The following is a 21,023-nucleotide window of genomic DNA, read 5'->3' as shown; positions in this document are numbered from 1 at the left end:
TCGTGCCTGCCTGTGGACGGCGGAGACAGCGAGAAGAGATTTGGAGACGCTCTCCGGCGACCGCCTTACGGGAGGCCACCAGCCACCCTTGGCGCCAAGCGGCTCTCGGGGGAGGGCAGCCCGCTCCCGTCGTCAAGGCCACCGGCTGGGGGAAAGAAAAAAACCCAAACCCATCTGCGGCGGGTGAAGCTGCTGCGGGGGCAGCCCGGAGGGGGCGGCGGAGGAGGCGGCGGCTCGGCGGGGGTGCGCAGGCACGGCAGGCCGCCCCGGCCCGCAGGGCCCCCCCGCCGCCGCTACTCACCTCCTTGGTGAGGTAGTACTGCAGCTCCGAGAAGAAAAGCAGCACCATGATGAGCCCGCTGACAACCGTCACTGCCGGGGAGACGAGAACCGCCGTCAGCCCCGCCGATCGCGGCCGCACGCCCGCCTCGCCTCCGCCTCCCCTCAGCCCGCACGCCGCCGCCCCGAGCCGCTGCCTCCCGCCGCCCAGCGCCGGCCCGCAAGGCCCCCCCGGCCGGCCGCCGCCCCACGGCGAGGCCCGGGCCCGCCCGCCGGCCCCCGGCCGCCCTCACCCCGCCCGCTCACCCAGCGCGCCCCCGCACGTCTTGACCCGAAAGTCTTCCAGGGTCTTGGGGAAGGCATCGAACCGCTTCAGCCGCCACAGCGAGTCCATGGCGCCGCGCGGCCCGGAACCAAACCCGCCTTCCGGGGCCGGGCCGGCACCGCCCCCGGGCTCGCCCGGCAGCGCGGCCCGAAGCCGGCCGAGGGGGCTGGCGGGGAGGGGCTGGCGCTCCCGGTCGCCTCCGGGCCGGGAAGGTCCTCGCTGCCGCCTCGCCCTCCTCTGCCCGCCCTGCCAACGGCCCCCGGGCCTCGGAAGGACGCCCGAGAGACGCGGACTGGGCCGAGATCGGTTAGCTGGAGAGGGCTCGACCCCGAGGCCAAGCTGCTGGCAGGGAGCGGCTTTCACTGGCTTTCGCGCCCTCCCCAGCCCATCCGCTGCCTCCCTCTTTGACAGGCCTGCAGTTGGTTACTAACGCCCTTCGGAGAACAGCCGGGCTGCCCCTCAGGCTGGCTGTCGCGGCGACAGAGCTGAAAGCAAATCAGCTCGGCAGAGTACCGCCGCTTTTTGTGCTGAAGCATGCAAGGAAGGAAGGAAGGAAGGAAGGAAGGAAAAAATCCACTCTCGTGCCCCACCTTCGATCCCTGGCGTGTACTCTTCCCCCTTCATTTTGAGAACACCTCCATCTCCCCCTCTCCTCACAGGGAACGGCCATGAACTCAAGAGCTTCAATCGTACGACACCTCCCAATAGCTGACTTGCGCAAGTAAAAGAACAGCGTCACCTTTTCCTAAGCCACCAATTTACCCACCCCTTGCTTTTTCCTACTGAAAAAGTGCGGTCCTGCACAATTCCTTTTATTCAAAAAAACTTCAAAAAAACCACCGTCACTAGGAGATGCTTGCAAAGGCAAAGAGAACAAACGCAGCCCGTTTCCCACAGCAAAACATAATGCATTCCTGGGAAGGGCACGAGACAGGAACCCCGTGATGCTGCAGCTGCTCCTCTACAGGAAAAGAAGGCTCAGAGAGGCTGAGCCAGCTTCCGAGTCTCTGCCTCCAGAACAGCAGCTTCGGGCTCCCTGACCACAGCTGCTAAGGAGCAAGACAGCTCTCGGTGAAGGTCTGACAGCTCCTGGCTGGTCTTTGCACAGCACTCAATGTAGTCCTGCTTGCATTTGCGTTCTTGCGCCAGCTGCGTCTGCAGAAGGGACACCTGAAAGAGGCGAAAGGCCGAGCTCAGACAAGCCCACGCTGTTAGGACCATCTGCAGCTCCACGGTTCCGGCTGTCAGGGAAGACGCACCCTCTAACTCCAGCCCTGACAAACGCTTTGTCCCACTTGTGGAATGGGCAGTAACAGGTTCCCAGAGTCACCCTGAACTGACCTGAGATTATCAACAATTCGAGTCTCTTTCCGGCATACCATTCACACGTACAACACCGAGACATTCCATGTATATGAAAGACAGGTTCCTACAGGATTTAGTAACCCAGCTCGTTTTTTTCAAAGGAGATCTGGGCTACTGCCACCTCGGTTCCCCATGCTTTGTCCTCAGCAGGAGCACTACTGGTTACACAAGGTACTGAAGAACTGTTCTGTTATGATCTAGTTGCAAAACTTGAGAGCTAGCACACGAAAAGGGAGAAAACGCTCATTCTTCCTCCCTTCAGAGCATTTCACAAATGAGCAGAGCAGAATTGGATGAACAAAGCCCAGGGGGGAAATGAAACTCCTCCAACTCTCTTCTTTCCTGGCAACACGGGGTTGTGCCTGCTGGGCTTTTTGCGGGGAGAGACCCAGCTGCTCTCACCTCCTCTCAGGTTTGCAGTGCAGTGCGGCCACAGCAGCTCTGGCATGTTGCCCTCTGCCTGCTTTGGAGTGGAGGAGATGCCAGCACTGGGAGCAGCGCTCAGGGCTTTGCTGTTTTGGGGAGCACAGCTCAGGTCAGAGGTTTTCCTCTCTTTTCAAAGTGACGTGTGCTTCGCCGAGGGCTGTGCTCCCCACGGGAATGCCATCCCCAACCTCAGGCTAGGAATATGAAAATACTCTTTCTTGGCAAGCGAACTCAAATAACAGAAGCAATTCCTAAAGGAGTTTTATGGCTTATGGAACCTGCTACATTGGAATTACAACACCAAGGTCTGTCAACATAAAGCCAAACCAGATAAAAAGGGCGACCCTGATCTGCTAGAGCAGGCTAGATGTTGAAACTCAGGCAGCCAGCCCCGGCAGGGGAATGCGCAGTGATATGCTGCAAGCTCCACTGGTAATTGAGCCAAGGGAAAACAGGAGGAGTCAACCAGGTGAGTGAGACTCAAGGGGAACAGCCTTAGAATACTCCCTCTTTTCCGGCGAGTTCCAGTTTTCTGAATTTCCTCCAATCCCTCTCCCACCTTTAGGCAAGCCAGAGACTAGACCTAGGTGAATGATGTTGTTTGGCCACGGCCAACAGATGGGTCTGACTGGGTATTTCCACCGCCTGGTGTACTCACTCCCTGACAGCCAAACAAGCCTCGGGCTGTAGCAGCGTGCAGAGTTGTGCCCATGAGTACAGCCCCAGCAGCTTGTGATGAGAGCTTTCCTCCTCCTCACCTGGTTCTGCAACTCAGCTAATCGACGACTGCAGCGCGTGTGAGACTCCTCCTGTGAAGAAAACGCAAGGATTTGGTTTTGGCCTCCAGTCTGGCCAGGGCCATGGTCTATATTCGACTGCCGTTAGGTCTATACCGGGGGGCTGCTGCCACCGGGATTTGCCATTGTTCCTCTGTATGGCCAGAGCCTCCTCCCACCAAGTAAGAGTCTGTTCTCACCCGTCGAGAAGCAGGCACCTTGTGCTGGTCGGAGAGAGAAAATCCGCATGCATCTGGCAGCGACCGACCACTACAGTATCTCTTCAGTCTCCTCCGTTCACGTTCCACCTGCACGTTGGATAGGAGAAAGGGTCACAGAAACCTGCCACCAAACAAGGAGCAAAAGGACCTCTGGACATCACGGCAAGGAGGTGTCTGCTCAGAGACCGTTAAGTGCACCAGAGAACGCTGGGGGCCAAAAGCACTCCAAGTAGACTACGGAAGAGAAAGAGCGAGAGGAAGCAGATCCTGACACAAGAGTGTCCAATGTGTGCGTATGGGGCCACTGGGGCAAGAAGGGTGGTACCGGAGTGAATGTGCATTTGTGAAGGCAACGGGGCGCCAGGAGAGAGAGAAAATACGGACGTGCGTGTCCACAGGGGGAGGTGGGAGAGGGAAGGAAACAAGCAGAGGACTCCGAAGTGCTGTCTGTGGAAAGGGGTTGTGTTCCAGAGGACCGTGAGGCTTTGCAGAAGCAGTGAAAGCCTGGTTTACCTGCTCAAGAGTCCTCCTGAGCTCAGCATTGAGTTGCTTCACCTCAGTCTTCTCAAGTTCCAGCCTTGCAACTGCTCGCTGCAGATGTTCCAGCCGCTGCGACAGGAGTCTCTTCTCCGAGAGCCACGAGAGCTGCTCCCCTTCTGCAATAGCCTGCTGGGCATACAGAGAGGAGATTGTGTGAGCTGGTGCCCAGAAAGGTTAGAAGGGCCACAATCAACAAGTCAGGGAGAGTGACCGCACTCAGGAACAGACAGTGCTAAGTCCCTTCTTCTCCTCCTGGTCCACGGGCCAAAACAACACACTCTCTTCCTAGGGGCCCTCCTCCAGATCGCCTTGGAGAAATCCACACAAATTTGCCTCCATGCTTTTTGGACTGCGGCGCAAGTACATCCTGAACGCGCAATGAAGCCTTTCACCTCGTCAGGCAATGGTACAGATTCCATTATTTTTAATACACTGGAAAAGCTGTACCTCAGAAATCTACATCTCTGAGAGCATCCTCTAAGCACCGTCAGCGTAGCTGCTGTTCAGCCAGCGTTACACAATTCTACGAAGTTTAGTACGTTAGTTCGGTCAACTGTGCTCTTTCCTTTCCATGGCAAATCCTAACCACGACACGTTGGCCAAGCTTGCCTAGACAGGAGAGAACCAATTACCCGTCCCCAACTTTTGGACCGGAGTGAATTTTAACAGCAAGCGCTGTAGTACTTTCAGTAGTTCTGGGCTTGACAGAAAACGTTCTAGCAGGTGAGTGGCCTCTGGCCGGAGCTCTACAGACAGGCAAGCCTGCTGGCTGCAATCATGGTTTCTTCCATGACCAAGCAGGTCACGGATTTATGGGCCTATATATTCCCATATCTTTATGGGAAACATCATTAGAACCCTTTGTAGACATTTTGGTTGACTGATGATCAATCCCGTTGCCTACCTGATGATGAAACCGGTCCGTGTCCCTCTCTGAAACCACACTCTGCAGGACGGCTACTTCTTCCCTCAAAGTGCCATTGGCCATTTCACTCTTGGTAAGGGCGAGAGTCAGTGCTTGTGCCTTCTCTTTCCATTTGACTTCTCCGCTTTCAGTCTGCTTCAAAATAGCAATCGCACGCTCCAACTCTTCCCCCTTTGCTTTCCGCTCATCTTCCAGTTGTTGGGTTAGCTCCTTCTGCCTTTGCAAGGAACGGTCTCTCTCCTGGAGAACTCTCCTCTTCTCTGCTTCCTCTTCCTCCCATTTTCGGAGTTTCTGGATTTGTTTCTGTAGGGTCTCCCCTCCGTCTTTCCATCGCAAAGCCGATGTTATTTGTTTCAGGAGTTCACTCTGCCTCCTAAGCTCTTGTTCTCTCCCTGCCAGAGTCTTCTCTAAATACCCGACTCTGTCTCTCTGGTACTTGATCTCTTCATCCTTCTTTGTCAGCCTTTGCTGAACGTGCCGGAGGTCTTCCCGAAGAGCTCTTCTTTCCTCTTCTAACTCTTTTTGCTCACCTTCAGCCTTGGTCTCTTGTTCCCTCTCATGCAAGGCTGCTTCTAGGAGCTTCTCTTGCTCTCTGTGATGTCTAACCTCTTCATTCGTCTTGGTTAGCCTAAGCTGGAGATTCTGCAAGGTCCTCAGTTCTTCTTCTTGGCGCTGGAGTTTCTGCATAAGAGTCTCATTGTCTTCCTCTCTCTTCTTCACCACGTCCTCAAGCAGATTCACTTGCTTCTGGCATGAGGTTAGTGCTACTTTCATGCTCTCTTCACGAAGCCGGAACATGTTCATTTGCTCTGTCTGCTTGAGGAACTCCAAATGGTTCTCCTTCAGGATTTGGCTCATTTTGTCTAGATCCCGCTCTAGACTCTTGGCCTGCTTGCCTTCGAACTCCTTCTGCTCTCGAAGGTCCTGGACATGCTCTTGCAAAGACACGATCTCTTGATCTCTAGCTTCTAGAGAAGATGCAGCGTGTTCTAGTTTTTGCAGTATAGCTTTAGTCTGCATCGCTGCCTCCTCCTTTTGCTGTTGAAGCTTAGAGATAGCCTCCTCCAGAACCCCGATCGTTTTTTCTCTTTCTTTCAGAGTCAGTTTTGTTGCTTGAAGATTTGTTTGCTCGGCTTCATGTTTTTCCTCCTGTTCCTTGCATGCCTCACATTGCTTTCTAAGGGATACAATTTCTTGCTCTTTTTCCTTTAGTGCCACTTCAAGACGTTGCAGGATTTCCTTCTGCTGTTCCGAGTCTTGTTCTTGTTTTTGGAAGGTCTCAATCAGTTCCTTCTGAGATTCAATCATGAAATCCTTTTCTTTCAGTATTGCCGTAGTGTATTCTAAGTCTCTGCGTAAGACACTCATCCGTTCTTCTGTTTTTTCCTCATAGCTCCGTGTTTGTTGCTTTTGGATGTCCAGGAGCCTGTCCTTTTCTTTTAAGGCTTCGAAGGTCTGCTCCAGTTGGTGACGGACAGTCCTCAACTGCAGTGCCATGACTTCTTCAGCTTCCTGGATTTGCTTTTGTTGGGACTCAAGCTCTTGATCTTTTTTAGATAAAGCAAGTGTCATCTTTTCTACTTTACCATGAAGCTCTTGCAAGTACCCCTCTTGCTGTTCCTTGTACCGCTGCAAGAGGCTTAACTGATCCCTTTGAGAGTCACACTCACTCTCTCTGTCCTTAAGAGCTGCCCTCAGGTGCTCAAGGCTTGCGTGCAGAGATTTCACCTGTTCCCTCTCCATTTCCAGTTCTTGGATCTGCAGAGTCCGAGACATAAGCTCTAAGTTTTTCTCCTTCAAGTTTCCTTTCATATGATCAAGATCCACCTGCAGATTTCTCACTTGTGATGCGACCTGCACAGAAACAGAGAGAAGATGGGTATAAACTTCCCCCACAAAATTTGTGCGGCAAGACTCGAAGACTGATGGGCTCAGGCGTTCTCAAAGCACTACGCTGCTGGTCTCCTAGGTCATTATCTGCCCACTTGGAGGCACAGATTCCTAAGTGAGATTGGCATGGGTCCATGCCAATGGACCATATAAACATGGTCCATCCGTGATTGAATCTTCACCAGCGTCTCGCCTTGCTGGCGAGGGTATCCCTCGTCTTCTGCTGTGCCCTGTTTGTCTTTCAATAGCGACTTTCGCACCTAGTTAGCAGCCCGATATCCAGCCATCTCCCACAGCTCTATCGTTGCTGTGCAGGTGGCTTCCTTTTTGAGCTCACCCATTGTGAGACACAGTTATGGTGCTCACGTTCTCTTCAGGCCGGCAACGCGCTTCCTGCCTTTCTTAAACCTACCCTCTGGTAGCCTCTCGCATTAGAGGCCCTGTCCCTCGTGGCAGAAAGGTCTCATGGTTGCTAAGGCATCACTCCTGTTTACAAAGGGGCAGCTGAGAGACACTTCTACCCAGACGGACAGTGTCCAGAGAGGCACTGCCAATACGGAGCCCAGAAGAGTGAAAACACCACACAAATTCTGCCTTCACAGTCTTTACCTCTTGCTTGGCATTTTCGACTCTAGTTCGTTCCTCTTCTTGTTGAGCCTGCATGGTAGCAATTTCCTGCTTCATATCAAACAGCTTCTTCTCGTGCTCCCTTTCTGTCTCTGCCTTCTCCTTTTCCCATTGCTGCAGCATCTCCTGGACCTCTGAATGGTGCCCTTCCCGCTCGCTTGCCTGATGAGGGGAGGAAGAGACTTCAAGACGGAGTCCCAGCCAAGCTCCTCAAAAAAATGGGAAGCTTCATCCCTCCCACAACCCCTCACCAGAACAGCGCACCGTAGCGGCTTTGTGCCCTCCATCAACCACATCCTATCGAGGAACTTAAAAGGAGGGCCAGCAGGTGGAAGAAAAGGAGACGTCACCTTCCCCTCTCTGATGGCTGCCTGTTTCCCAACACCTCTCGCCTCGGGATTTCTCTCTATTCTCAGAGTCTCTGTTTTCAAAGCTCAACTCCATTCTCATCAATGAACAGATGCAGATGGACTGCAGGGTGAGCAAGAGGCCAGTACCCCGATGCCCTAGTCACAAGACAGGCCACGAACTGAAGTACCAGGGACAAGGGCCCTGTTCCATACGCTTCTAGCCCAAAGCTAATGCCTCTGTCAACCGCGGAAGGACAGACAGAAAGGAACAAAGTTCCCGTGCCTGCAGCTGGCAGGAATGTCAGGAGTCCGCTTCACGGCAGACAGGAGTCCGGTAAGCTCCTGCCCCTTTGCTGCCATGCTTTGGGTGGGGACCACCCAACCTTCTGCTGAACTCGTCTTAGGCCCACCCTGAATCTGGGGCTGCAGTTACTGTCCCAGCAGAGTCCTGTGGGTGTTCACGTGCCTTCAAGTAGGAGCCATTGGCTCTGCTGCCTGGCCTAGCAACGTGTGGCCTATGACAGATGACTGCTGCCATTTCACACGCTCAGGCTATTCTTCTTCTCAAGCCAGCCCACAAAGCTTGCTCAAAGAATTCAAAAGCGTATCGTTTCCTACCAGGTCTTGCAGGAGCTTGCTTATTTCCACTTCGTGACCAGTTTGCTGAAGTCTCAGGGTATTGTCACACTGCTGTTCTGTCCGCAAGAGCCGTTGTGCCATGTTTTCCCGTTCCTGCCTCATCAGAGACCTCTCCGCTTCCAGCTCACATTGAAGGCACTTCACTTCCCCTGCAAACACGACAAATGGCAAGATTCAGTGCCTGCCCAAACAGTGGTTCTGACTTTACTGACCTTAAGCCATTTGAATTTCAGTGTAGGAGGGATCTGTCTCCAGCTCCTTCACTCCTCAGAAGCACTGCAGACAGAGAGCTATTTTTATACCGTCTCCCCTAGGCAGGGGGATCACCAGAAACAAAGCACGTGAGGCTCTCACCTTGGATCACCTCCTTGGCCTGCGTGACGGTGTGAAGTTGGATTTCAAGCTGACTCCCGGCGATCTCCAACTGAGATAAGTGCTGCTGAGCCTCAAACAGGCGGGATTCCAGGGTCTCCTTCGCCGACCTGCAAGTTGCAAATACAGAGGGAAAGGAGTTTCTTGCTCCTGACACCCACAGGGAGTTACTCCAGTAAGAAGTGGTTCGAGATCCCTACCCCTGAGTACGGAAAATGGGCTGCATGGAAACTTGTATACAGAAAGCGTATTTCTGCCATTTAAAATGGCAATGCAGGCTCCTCCGAGGGAACGCCCAGGCACCTGAGTGGAACAACAATAAACCCACAACAGCAGGATTTCACTACTTTGATGGCCAACGGAGGATGTATCGTCGAGAAGGAGAACAAGCACATATTTCTGATTACGCCAATCTCTGGCAGTCCAAAGTAAATATGCTCTGTTTTAAGGATAAATCAAAGTCAGTCTCTAAAACAGAACAGAAAAGATCGAGTCCAAAATTGCGACAACAAAAGGCTCTTGAGAGCCACATTTGGCAAGAACAGTTGCTACAGCCCAATAATTGACAACACATAATTCAGCTGGATCAAATAAGAGAAGCTGGAGCTCAGAAGCAGCAGCAGCTCTCAAGAAACAGACTCAGTCAAAATGGTGTTTATCAGCCTTGCCAACAACATACTCTGGAGTGGTAAAGTGAAAAAGTCAAAAAGCATGACAATCAATCTCTAAAACACCATTTGTACAGCTCTGCAAGCTCAGGAGTCTTCTCAAAAACACCTAAGAGGAGGACGAACGTCTCAATACGTTGGGTTGGTTTTGGGGGTTTTTTTTGGAAAAGCAGAACTTGTCGCGTTTGATCTCAGAAACCTGATACAGCAGAAGGACAGAATCTTGTGCCTTCCCTGTATAACTTCTCCGTGACGTCTGTCTCTACACAGCATGTGGTAAGGAGTACAGGACCCAGACATCAGTGATGGGCAAGAACTCCCAAAGACTGGCACGAATTCAAAAGAGGTTTCCCTGCTGCTGGTGTAACCAACTCTAGGTCCTGCACCACAGGTGACAAGAGTTAGCTTAGAAACAGAAGGCCCTCAACATTTTCAGCATGAGCCTCCAGCTTCACCCTAAATGGCAGCGTCCTACTCACAGTGTCCGTATGTAATAGCCTTGAATTCTGAAGATCCCAGCTGATTTCAGCTGAAAACAGCTGAAAAGCACACAGGCCGCAAGAAATCCTCGTGTAATGATGGCCACCTTTACAACTAGAGACACTAAATAATGTCCTGCCTAGGGTCTCCTCCCCGCCTTTACCTGGCCTCTGCCAGCTGCTCTGAAAGGCCTTGTCTGTCCCGCTCCACGGCTGCCAGTCGCACCTCTAGGGCAGCCTTCTCGTGCACCAGCAATTCCTTCTCCTTGCACACCTTGGCCAGCGCATGCCCTTGGCGAGAGGACTCCTGGCGCAGCTGCTCCAGACCACTGCTAGCCGACTCTTGCTGGCGGTAAACCTGGAAGCGGGACAAAACACAGTTGGAGTCCTTTCTCTGGAGTCCTGGGCAGAGCCGGCCAGTGCCGCTTCTGAATCAGCTGGAGGAGAAAGAGCTCCTGGACGTTGGGCTGCAAGGTTAAGAGCATCTGCTGTATACCGCACTCATACCCTGGGCTGCCAAAAGGCACTGGCACTGTTAACTTGAAAGTGATGTGTAAGGCCCTCCTGGGTTGCCTGGGCCAGACAGCTCCCTCAGGGCAAACGTACATACCCCAGACTACCTGTTTTCATGCAAAAATACTGCATCTTCCAGAACTGCCACCTTGCAAACTACGATTCTATCCGAATCTATGCCAGTAATGGACAACTTCAGCAAAGCTTGAGCAAAAGCAACTTTGCTCGCTGAAGAAAGTGAAAATACACATGGTTTCTCCTTCTAGGAAAAAAAACCCAACCCATCAAAGCGTCACCTACTTTCGTGGGTAAAGCAGTTGGATGCAATGAGGTGATGCTTGGCAGGGCAACGGCCCCTGTGGCGAGCAGTGTCATTTAGTGATTTCGGAATGTCTGGCTGATGTGGCCAAAGAGATGGCAGACTCTGTTTGTACAGCAGTTCACGTCAACAATACCGTTTACTTGTCTTACACAAAGAAGTTGTCTAATATACCTTGCCGGTATTCAAGCTCGAAGATGAACCCTGATCTTTCAGCTGTTTTCTTCAGTATAACACCTCTGCTGGCTATTTGCCAAACATACCACGTACTCCAAAACTAAGACTGTCTAACAGAGAACAGACCATCAGAAACAACCAATTCTCCTCTCAAAGTTATCCCCTAATACCCAGGATTGCACATTATGAAACTGACACTTAAACGATGGCAAACTCCCTAGTCTCCTCCAGTGACATGATTCTCCCAAGCTCTTTCTCCACTGTACCGAAATCAGTTAGTCCAGAGTAGAGAGTCTTGTGCCATCACCTATTTCTCATCTTCTTCCTCAAAGCCTAAAGAGGCTCCAGCAATTCAAAGCTGCATGTACGTCTTAAAATACAATTTCAACAATTCCAAGGTGTCATTCCCATTCTTGGCAGTGCAGGACAGCAGACACTGGCTTGCAGCTTTGTCCCGCTCTCTAGGCTCGAACAAATGCAGCTTTGAAAGCTGCAGACTTCACAACAAAAAGCGTAAATAGCAACAGGCAGCCCTGGGTTTTTTTGCCTCGGAAAAAGGGTGAAGAGCTAGGCTCTTTGCTTCTTTTGCCACATGTGAGAGGAGAAGCCTCACTCAGATTCACGGGCAAGACAAAGCATCTCCCTGCAGCTTCTCAAAAGCCAAAAAAGAGGCCAGCACAGCCAGGTGGATTAAAGTAACCTGTAGAAGCAGAGGACAACTCAGAGAACTGCGGAACTTCTCTGCAAGCCAGCAACACGCTTCCAAAAGGAAGTAAACAATGCCTTCTGACCTCCAGCACTACCAAGCGTCTCCTTGACAAAAACCCTGCAGAAGCCAACAGATACAGCTTCACTGAGCCAAGCAGCCCAAAGCCCACCCAGAAAGCACCCGCTTTTTGGGCTCACCTGACTGAGCTTCTCTTGGGTTTCTGCCTTCTCCTCTGCCAGTATCCTCAGCTCTACCTGCAGCCCCTCCTGGTGCTCCTCTGCTTTCTTCAGCAGCTGCTCCAGGTGGGCTTTCTCTGCGCTGAGCTCTTCATTTGTTCGTTCACACACGGTCAGCTTCTCCTGGTCAGAGATCTTTGCTCTCTCCATCTCGTCCACTTTGCCTGACAGAACTTCATTCTCTTGCTCCAGCTACAATCACAGAAGCACAGAGGACATAAGATACAGTCAGATTTACCTTCTACAGGAGGTTTGGCTTGGACAGAAAAAGGAACATTTCCATATTCAGACAGTCATACTGTCGGAAGGCAAGAAGTCGGAAAGGCGGCAGCAGCAGCAGCAGCTGGAGACGAACCCTTGGCAAGATCTTTGGCTACTCTGCTCACCTGCAACACAAGTTTGCCCAGTTGCACTTTATCCAACGCAAGGGCTTCATTCATACTGCTCATCTTTGCGGTTGCAACACGTAGATCAGCTGCTTCAGCGCTCAGCTTATTCTGAGCCTCTGACAACTCTGCTACTGCCTGCTCTGCCTGGAGAGACAAAAGAACAACATGAGAACAAAGACAGGAAAATCCCTGACTTGAAGCAGCCACTCCAGATCCCCTTTTGTGTCTCTGACATACTCCCAGTAACGTGTCCCCAATAAGCACGCGGGCACTAGCTACACCAAAGAGCCTGTGTGGTCTGATCACCGTTTTCCAAGAAGGAGAACAACATTGTCCCTGTCTTCTACTGCCAGAGACAGCATCGGTGGTGGTCTTGCTATCACAACTCCCTCTCCCACAAGTGCTGCCTCGGAATAAGGTGACCATACCTTTTCCAGTGCCATGGTAAGCTCATGTTTCTCTTGCTTCAGCAGATCCCTCTGAAGGTGCGATTCCTCCAGTGTCTCTCCTGCGACTACCAACTCACTCTGTAATAATGCATGTTTTCCTTCAAGCGCACCTAAGTCCTTCAGCCTAGGAGAAGGGGAAAGACAAACAAGTTTTTAATGTAAAAACATTCTCATTTCCAAAACCAACCGTATAGAATCACAGAAGCATTTAGGTTGGAAAAGAAAGACCTTTAAGATCATCGAGTCCAACCGTAAACCTAACCCTGCCAAGTCCACCACTACACCACGTCCCTAAGCACCGCAGTCTACATGTCTTCTAACTGCCTCCAGGGATGGTGACTCAACCGCTGCCCCGGGCAGCCTGTTCCAATGCTCGATAACCCTTTCGGCAAAGAAATTTTTCCCAATATCCAATCTAAACCGCCCCGGCGCAACCTGAGGCCGTTTCCTCTCGTCCTGTCACTTGTTCCGCCGGAAAAGAGACCGACACCCACCTCGCTACAACCTCCTTTCAGGCAGCTAACAGCTTCCTGCCTGTTAGTTCTCTCTCTCCTCTTTCATACGTTGGATGCAAGACTTTCCCAAGTTCTTCTTTGGGTAAGACAGACTTTTAAAGTCCAGATTAATAGTCCCACAATTACTTTTGCCTTCAGCAGTGAACCGATGAAAGAGCTTGCAATCTATTCGGGGAGATGTGTATGAATTTCCACTCGAATAATCATAGGATCACAGGATGATTCGGGTTACTATGTGCGATGTTGCAAAACGGCACTTCTTGCCCCAAAGGCCTTCTGCACTCAGTCTGGCATGGAAACGTCACTACAGAGGTGCTACAGCGCATGTGATGGTCCTGGGCAAATGCCTCCCAACTCCTGTAGCACAGCCCTGGGTAGCAAAAGGGCTGTACAAGAGACAGAGCTCTCTTTATGCTGGTCTCAATTTCTCACCAAGAATCAGTTAACAGCAAAACCACTCTAACATGCAATCTCTTTTCCAGTCTTGTCTTACTCACAAGAGCTTCTGTCAGTCAGACATTTTTCCCTACCCTTTCTGTTGAAGGCCATACTTTGACTAGGGACAGAAACGAGGCTGTGCAGAATGGGCGTGTTTTAAATGTGAACACAGCCCATCTATGAATCCCAGCAGCAGCCACGAAAGATAATGTTGGCAATAGCAAAGTTTAAAACACATTTACCTCTCCTGAAGCTCCTTCTTCTCCAGGTCCCCCTTGACTTGTAAGTGCATCGCTTCCCAAGTCTTCTGGCTTATTTCCTCTTCCGCCTCCTGCTGTGCCTGATCCTTCAGGACAGGTCTACCCAGACTGACGGACTCCCGGAGCCGTACGGCAGAGTTCAGGCGGGAGCAGCTTACAAGTACCGATCCAGAAAGCCTCCGTTGCTCTGCCTTCAGCTCTGACAAATCTCTGAAGAAGAATCAAGAAAGAGATCACGTTCGCACCAGCTTTACCACCTGACTCACTTCTGAAGCACGTAATTGCGCAACAGTAAAAGCCGGCAGGAAAGACGACATCTTCGTTGGGGACCAATCATTCATCTGACACTTTGGGATCAGGACACATCTGGACAGTGGAGCAATGAGTCTGTTTGATGGTTGAGGAATGAGTCTCTTTTCTCCTCAGAGGTAAGAAGAAATGTATGGAACAGCCAGAAGGCTGCAAGAACTAACTAGTAGGTCAGGCATACTCTACGCATTAAGGAAAGCTTAGAATCAAATAAGGTAAATGGCTGACGGAAACCCAGAGTTTGAAGTTGCACGCTGACACCAGAAGAAGCTACTAGTACGGCTACACTATTTTTGTTTGCATAGAAGGCAACTGCGAGAAAGGAACCTCAGCGAGCCCAACAACAAGAAAACAATCATAAAAAGGAGGTATCAAACTAAGCAAAATAAATCGGATAAATGCAATAACAGGGTAGAGAAGCTATCCTTTCTCTCAACAATGATGGCACAGGAATAAGCGGATGCAAACTGACCAGAATAAATGTAAGCTGGAAATGAGAAGGGAAAAAAAACCCCAAACATTCACAAACGATCTTTCCATCAGGAGCAGTGGGAAAAGACAGCCAGTGAGATTTAAGGCGGATTTTAATCGCTCTATAAAAGGGACCGCTCTACATGCTGCATGCCTAGCTTTGGCGAGTCTCTTCCAACGTGTCCACGTGTGCCCGCGTCGGTGTTAATATGCCCAAACATCAACGTAGTCAAGTCCATCTGTTCGGGGCCTCTGCACTGCTTATAGCCCGAGCCCCTCAGTTTTATCTGAAAACCAGCATCAAACAAAATGATGCTGAAGATAGCCTAGAGCACGCTGAATGGCATTGCTTCAGACTACCAAAGGAGAAATGCTGTCTTTAGCCGCAACTGAAGTAACATCAGGGCTCAAAAAGCAGCTGTGAAGGGAAGCTACATTTCTTCTGCAAGAGATCTAGCCTTAACTTCTACTCACCGGTCAGTGGCGGTCTTCATTTCCAGGAAATGACGGCGGAAGGTTACCACCTGACGCCACAGGCTGAGCAGACGGTTACGTGCACCCCTTAAGTAGTTGTCAGAAAGCTAAACACGCCAAGACAAAAAGAAATGCCAATTCAGCCTTCGCTGTCACTCTACAAGTCTTTCAGATAGCAGAGAGTACAACCACCATCACCAGGTCTCCTTTCACAACAATTCCAACAGGGGCATCGAGGACTGAAGAGGCACCACAGAAGCAGCCTCAGCAGCCCTGCCACCTGACTGCAAGGAAGGGAACGGCCACACTTCTCCTGCACGAGTGGCTGTCAGCAAAGCAAACTGATCGTGAGTCATCACCTCGCCTTGCAGAGGTGTCTAACAGGCTTGGTGGAGGAAGGCAAAAACGAGCCCCTCCGAGAGCAGTGTCAGATTTGCTTACAACAGGCTATTGGGAAGGGAGGCCTGTCCTGTTCTTCTGTCGGCTGCTCTGAATCTGAAAACACACACACCTCTCCGGTCTCCGCTGCTGGAGACAGAGATTTAGGAACGAGGAAAAAGACGGGCGGTCCTGTGTGACTGCCCCACAGTGCCCAGCAACAGCCAGCATTTGCCTTTAAGACCGAGTGGCATGGTCACAGCAGGTGGGCACCTTCCAGCACCCACCACAGTCTGCTGACACTCCTCCATCTCACACCCCTGTCTTCTGCTCCTCAACACCAATACATCCTCAATGTAGCCACAACTTGCACACAGCAAGCTCCCTATGCCAGAAATAAAATGCATTCTCATTCCACTCTGGCATCACGTCTGACCTTCCCGTAGCCTACCCTTACCTCACGTTCACCGCGCCATTCACTCTCCTTCAATTCCAGCTCCTCCCGGGCCCTCATCCAATCCGCCGTCAGTTTTCCAACATCTTCTTTGAGGGCTGAATTAACCTCATTCGCTTTATCAAGGTGCTCCCACAGGAAAGCGTTCACTTCTGCCAGATTCTCACACCTTGGAAAGGGACAAACAGCAACGAGGTCACTGAACAACTGCTATCCACAAGCAGCGTCCCCGGGATTTTCCAGCTCCTTCAACACCGACCTTCTTGTCAAACTGAGAGGTGGTAAAAGTGCTTTCTAGGATTAACTAAGATCTCCCTGGCATGGCAAACTCATTTGCTTCCTCTTGCTTTGAGCCTTCAATTCCCGTCTACAATTTCAGTGCCCCCTTCCTCTTCAACTTTGACGATGCCCACAGTTAACGTCTTGCCCCCGCTTCGTGCTGTCTCATCGCTGGATGCATCATCTTTCTCTGTCGTTGGCCTGACCACCTCTCTTCCTCCACTCTCCTCTCTCAGTTGCCATGTCCTTTTCCCTTGCAGTGCTGTACCCACCGCTGCCCTCACCTTCTTGGCAAGCCTCTCCCTGTCCTTGTCCTACACACTGCGTAGCTAGACGCAGAGCAAAGACCTAGCAAAGCCCTGTAGCAAAGACCCCACCGTGTTGATCCAGTAAACCGCACACCACAAACACAGCACCATATACGCAGGGGAAACAGCTTTATATGAAACTTTCAACTGAAAAGTGAATCTAAAAGCACTAGTGACTCTGGGGCCACAGACTAATATCCCAGCCAGGAAACATTGCACAAACCAAATTTCAAGAACCGCTGCCCTGTGAACAAGCACAAAACTCAGTTGCTGGATCAAAACAGGAGCTGTGCTTCTCCCGCCTTAGCTTGCAACATACGTAACACAGCACACAGGTGCCTTTTACACCACACACAATGGATCTCTCGGGCAGAGGAAAAAGGAAAAGCAGAGAAAGAAACGTGGCAGAAGATGCCTGCGGTGCTAAGTGCTCTGCTGGAAGACTCTGGTACAAGCACAGGACGTGCTCTTCAGGTAAAACCAAACAGGAAAACGCCTGCGCCATGAAATGTTCCCGATGTCAGGCCTTGATTCTCAACCTACAACGGGGCTCTGCTGAGTAGCTCACCTCCTGAATCACAGAACAATTTAGGCTGGAAAGGGACCTTTGGAGGTCACCCGGAACAACGCCCCGCTCAGAACAGAGCCGTTCAGCACACAACGCTATTACTGCGCCACAGAACGGATTGTGGACCTTTCGCCTTTCAAAACGGCTTGCCCGACTGCTTCCCTTGGGGAGACCAGGTGGCACTGACAGCTTTTCCCTCACTTCCACGAGCATCCAGGACACCAAGTAGGAGGGAAGGCTGCTTCCTTTTACCTTTGCTGCTCCTCTTCCGACTGAAGCAGTGCTTTCTTCAGGCTGTGGTCTTCTGTGGCTTCCCGCCTGCCTGGAAGGGATCCCTGAAGAAGAAAGGAAATGCTTAGTCAAATTCTTGTGTTCCCTTCACTCCTGTGAGCATCCATCGCTTTCCCCTCCATTTGTTTGGTATCTCAGGAGCTCGTGCCTCCTTCCAGGCATAACGCTGTCGTGACTACAGAGAGGAAGGGCGTTACTCAATGTGAGTAGCTCTCCTCAGTCTCCCCCTGTTGAACTCTCACAGCTAGCTATCCTCAGCTCATGACCGTGAGCGCTCCCTTAGACTTGAAGCCTGGGAATACTCTCCTACCCTTCGCTTCCTACGTCTACTTTAGCCACGAAGCAGAAAGAAAGGCACGGAGCCAGCTCCGTATGTTGAACGCCAGCATTCTTGCCTTCCAAAACGCTATGTTTCACCCGATTCTTTTTCAGAGACAGCCATAGCATGTAACAGGCAGCAGAGCCCTCTCCTGACACCTAGCACAACTGGTACTCCAGCAATAAAGCACTCTTTCACAACATTAAAATCCTTCTTCATAGGGTTTTCTGGACGGGCATTTCTGGGACCACTGGCTGCGCCAGGAATGGCAACCGGACACAACACTGACAGGCAAACTTACAGCGCTTCTTTAAACCCTCAGGCAGCAAAATCTCGTTTCCCTCTGTCATTGCTGTGGGGAGCTGCTTTTTGTCTGCGTTAACGAACGCTACGTACGCTGTCTTTAGTTAGCAACCTGCGCACTCACCCCTCCTGCTTCCAGCTGCTGCTCCAACTCTCGACACCAAGTCCGGTACTGCAGGACCTAGATGGACACAGAGAATGAAGCTGAGCGAATGCAGCTTGGAACAGACTCGGCTCCTCCTGCCTTAGCTTTCCTCTAAGTCTTTACAGCCCAAGCACGGCGAAGTGTATTTCACAGTGCTGCCGACAGAGTCAACAAGAAGTCGTTACGATATAGGGAAGCTTTGCTGTCTCTAACATTAAAGAAATTGAGACAGGGTTTCTTTTCCACGGAGTGCTATCTGCTCATCCTAAGACGGCGATGGCAAGCAGAACGATGAGGCAGACTTAGCCAGCCGTGCCTGGCCTATGGCCATCCCGTACCCCAACTCAGTATTTCCAGCGGGTCCCTGAAGCTAGAGAAAGGAGTTTTCCAAATTGCTTTTCAAACTTGAGCAAGTCAAGTCAGTGCTGGCCACGGTGCTGCTCAGCCAGTGCAGAACGCGGCTTTCTCTTCAGCTGCACAAGACCAGCACGGGCAAGAAAAGCAGGATGACCTTACGGCAGCGCCCTGACCACCGCCGGGCACTGGGCCGGGCAGGGCACGGCCTGCCCCGACCCTCCGCCCAGCTCTGGCACCCTCCTCGCTGCCACCGCTCCTGCGCCCCGGGCCAACCAGGCCCGAGCTGCCTGCCTCTGCCCGGGGCCGCCCAAAACCACCCCCGCCGGCTCGACTCCTGCCTCTGGGACAGCCCCCTGCTAACGCGGCCAAACCAAGGCGTTCGCAAGCCAGGCGGCAAAGTTCAGTCAAGGGCGGCAAAGACCGAACGAGAGGCTCGGGAGGCTGACAGCGGCAGGGCGAGGCGCCCAGCGCGCCTGGGCGGGCCGGGCCGGGCCGGGCCGGGCCGGGCCGGGCGGAGCGGGGCGGCTCCCGGGGCCTCCCCCGGGGCCTCCCCCGAGCTCCGGGCTCGGCGCCGTCCCGCCCGCGGCAGCGCCGGGGAAGGCCCCGTTGGGGCCGCGCCTTCGCCCCCCGAGCTCTCCGCCGCCCAGTCCCCTCTCAGCGCAGCCCGGGCGGCCCGGGCACCCCGGCCCGGCCCCGGGCAGCTCCCCCCGGGCAGGCGCCCCCGCTCCTCACCTTCGCCTGCAGCTTCCGCACCAGCACCGCTTGCCGGTGCTGCGCCTCCTGCGAGCTCTGCAGCCGGCGCCGCAGGGAGGCCTGGCTCCGCGCCGCCATGCCCCCGCTCTCCATGTCCGCTCCGCCGCCTGACAGGCCCCGCGGCGGGGGCTGCTCCGCGGCCTGCCCCGGCGGACCGCGCTCAGGCGGCCCCGGGCCGCGGCCGGGCGCCTGCCGGGGCGGGCGGAGCGGCTCACCCTGCCCGCCGGGCGCGACCGGGAGCCGGGCCGCGGGGCGGGAGAGCCGGGCTCGCTCGGGGCCGCTCTGGGGCAGCGCTTCCCTTCTCGCTCCTCGCTTCTCGCTCCTCGCTCCTCGCTGACGGTGCCGCGCCGGGCTGCGGTGCTGCCGCGGGGGAGAGGCCGCCCCGGCAGCGCTTTGCTCCAGCGAGTTCTGCTCAGAGACCGTTAAGGGCCCCGGAGAACGTTGGGGGCAAAAAGCCCGCCCTGGGGAGTCTGGGAGAGCAGGAGCGGGAGGAAGCAGTCCCTGACACCGGAGGGTCGGGGGGGGGGCACGGGGACACCGCGGCAAGAAGGCTGCGCCCGCAGTGACACCAGACAAGCTCCATCGCACAGGGAAGCCACCTGAACAGCTGGAGCTTCCTCCTCAAAGCTCCAGCTTCAGCCCTTGACTGCCACTGCAGCAGGAGGTCCGACCTAGTACGAAAACCAAGCGTGTATAGCTGGAATGACCGCATCTTTTTCCCCCTGCGTTGCAGCACGAGCGGGACAGGCTGCAAGCAGTGACAGAAAAACCCGTAGGGGAGAGAAAACTTCAAATTTACAGGACAACGTCCTCCGTGAAGTAAGCTTTATTTCATGAAGAGCTCATGAAGAAATCTGAGAAACAGGGCTCAGGCCCCTTTGCCCAGACTCGTCTAGTACGCGAATTCGCTTACTCACCACTCCAGTCACGAGCTTTCGTAACTTACAACCCATAACGCTTAATTTGTGCACTTAGGAGCCAAAAAAAGAAAAGAATTAGCTCCCTAGTGAGAGCGCTCATCCTTCCACCTCTGTCGTGGCGCAGGCATCCCCTGTATCACACTGGGAAGCCCGAAAGCCTCGGCAGTCCGGCTGCTGTTGGACCCGCTTCAAAGGCTTTTGGGGTAAGCTGATGTTTGATACCTTCCAGCTTGGAAGTCTGGTCTCTACCATTTCCAAAAGTCAGCAGATTCAGACAATCCTGCCAGACAAAGATGATGGCTGCAGGAGACAGCCAGCTGCAGGGGATAACGGCTGCATCGTGGCCCTTCAGCTCCTTCTGGCCACCTGGGCTGCCTACCTGGTGCTCTCCCTTTAACCTAATGGTGCTGCTCCCAGCACACAGCAGGCCTGAGCATGAGCTGGGTTAGCCAAAATCCGAGCAGGAGCTGAGGGAACAGTCACACTCCACCCCTTGGCAGAGTCAAACACCTAGCAAACCCATTGCTTCGGTGAGCGGAGGTACCGTTCCTCCTCTTGCCTCGCCTCCAAGGATCCGAGGCAGTGCCAGAGCTTAGAGCCTTCAGGCAGTCGTTAGTCTGGTATTGCTGTTCCGCGCTAATCACGATCCCAGTATCGGACCGAGTCAGAGACCTAAGCGCTGTATGGGCATTGGTTTTATCCGTGTGAGAATGTACATTCCAGCTGCTGAACCCTGCTGCATCCTTTGACAGCGGTAGTGGCAGTAGCAGCAGCGGCCAGACTTCTCTTCCATCTACTTTTATGGGT

General features: G+C 53.0%; 2 protein-coding genes across 6 annotated transcripts in view; both read right to left on the bottom strand.

Annotated features, from left to right (window-relative positions):
* The window catches only part of ERGIC3 (ERGIC and golgi 3), a 63,744-nt gene extending 63,071 nt beyond the window's left edge, over positions 1-673 (bottom strand). For 3 of the 4 annotated variants that reach the window (XM_050907539.1, XM_050907540.1, XM_050907542.1), the window contains exon 1: positions 586-656. In XM_050907539.1, the coding sequence (XP_050763496.1) occupies positions 586-642 (57 nt within the window). In that variant the 5' untranslated portion in view covers positions 643-656. Of the gene's footprint in view, positions 1-301; positions 373-585 lie in introns of all 4 variants that reach the window. The other variant, XM_050907537.1, reaches the window with a different exon arrangement.
* Positions 674-1,399: 726 nt separating this feature from the next.
* On the bottom strand, positions 1,400-19,767 carry LOC127023426 (centrosome-associated protein CEP250-like). 2 transcript variants are annotated; one of them, XM_050907532.1, is made up of 18 exons: positions 19,276-19,767; positions 18,166-18,222; positions 17,381-17,463; positions 15,977-16,142; positions 15,142-15,248; positions 13,870-14,097; positions 12,654-12,798; positions 12,223-12,369; positions 11,798-12,028; positions 10,047-10,240; positions 8,718-8,845; positions 8,343-8,512; positions 7,357-7,536; positions 4,837-6,711; positions 3,906-4,061; positions 3,372-3,479; positions 3,154-3,204; positions 1,400-1,774 (listed from the first exon to the last, which is right to left on the bottom strand). In XM_050907532.1, exons 1-18 carry the CDS (start codon positions 19,387-19,389, stop codon positions 1,583-1,585), a joined length of 4,332 nt encoding a protein of 1,443 aa, XP_050763489.1. In that variant the 5' UTR covers positions 19,390-19,767; the 3' UTR covers positions 1,400-1,582. The 2 variants fall into 2 exon arrangements, with proteins under 2 accessions (XP_050763489.1, XP_050763490.1); XM_050907533.1 differs by having other exon boundaries at positions 3,906-4,058.
* Between the last annotated feature and the right edge of the window lie 1,256 nt (positions 19,768-21,023).

Source organism: Gymnogyps californianus, chromosome 17 (genome assembly GCF_018139145.2).
Source record: "Gymnogyps californianus isolate 813 chromosome 17, ASM1813914v2, whole genome shotgun sequence".
Lineage (NCBI taxonomy): Eukaryota > Metazoa > Chordata > Aves > Accipitriformes > Cathartidae > Gymnogyps > Gymnogyps californianus.
This window is presented reverse-complemented; position numbering and strand designations above follow the sequence as displayed.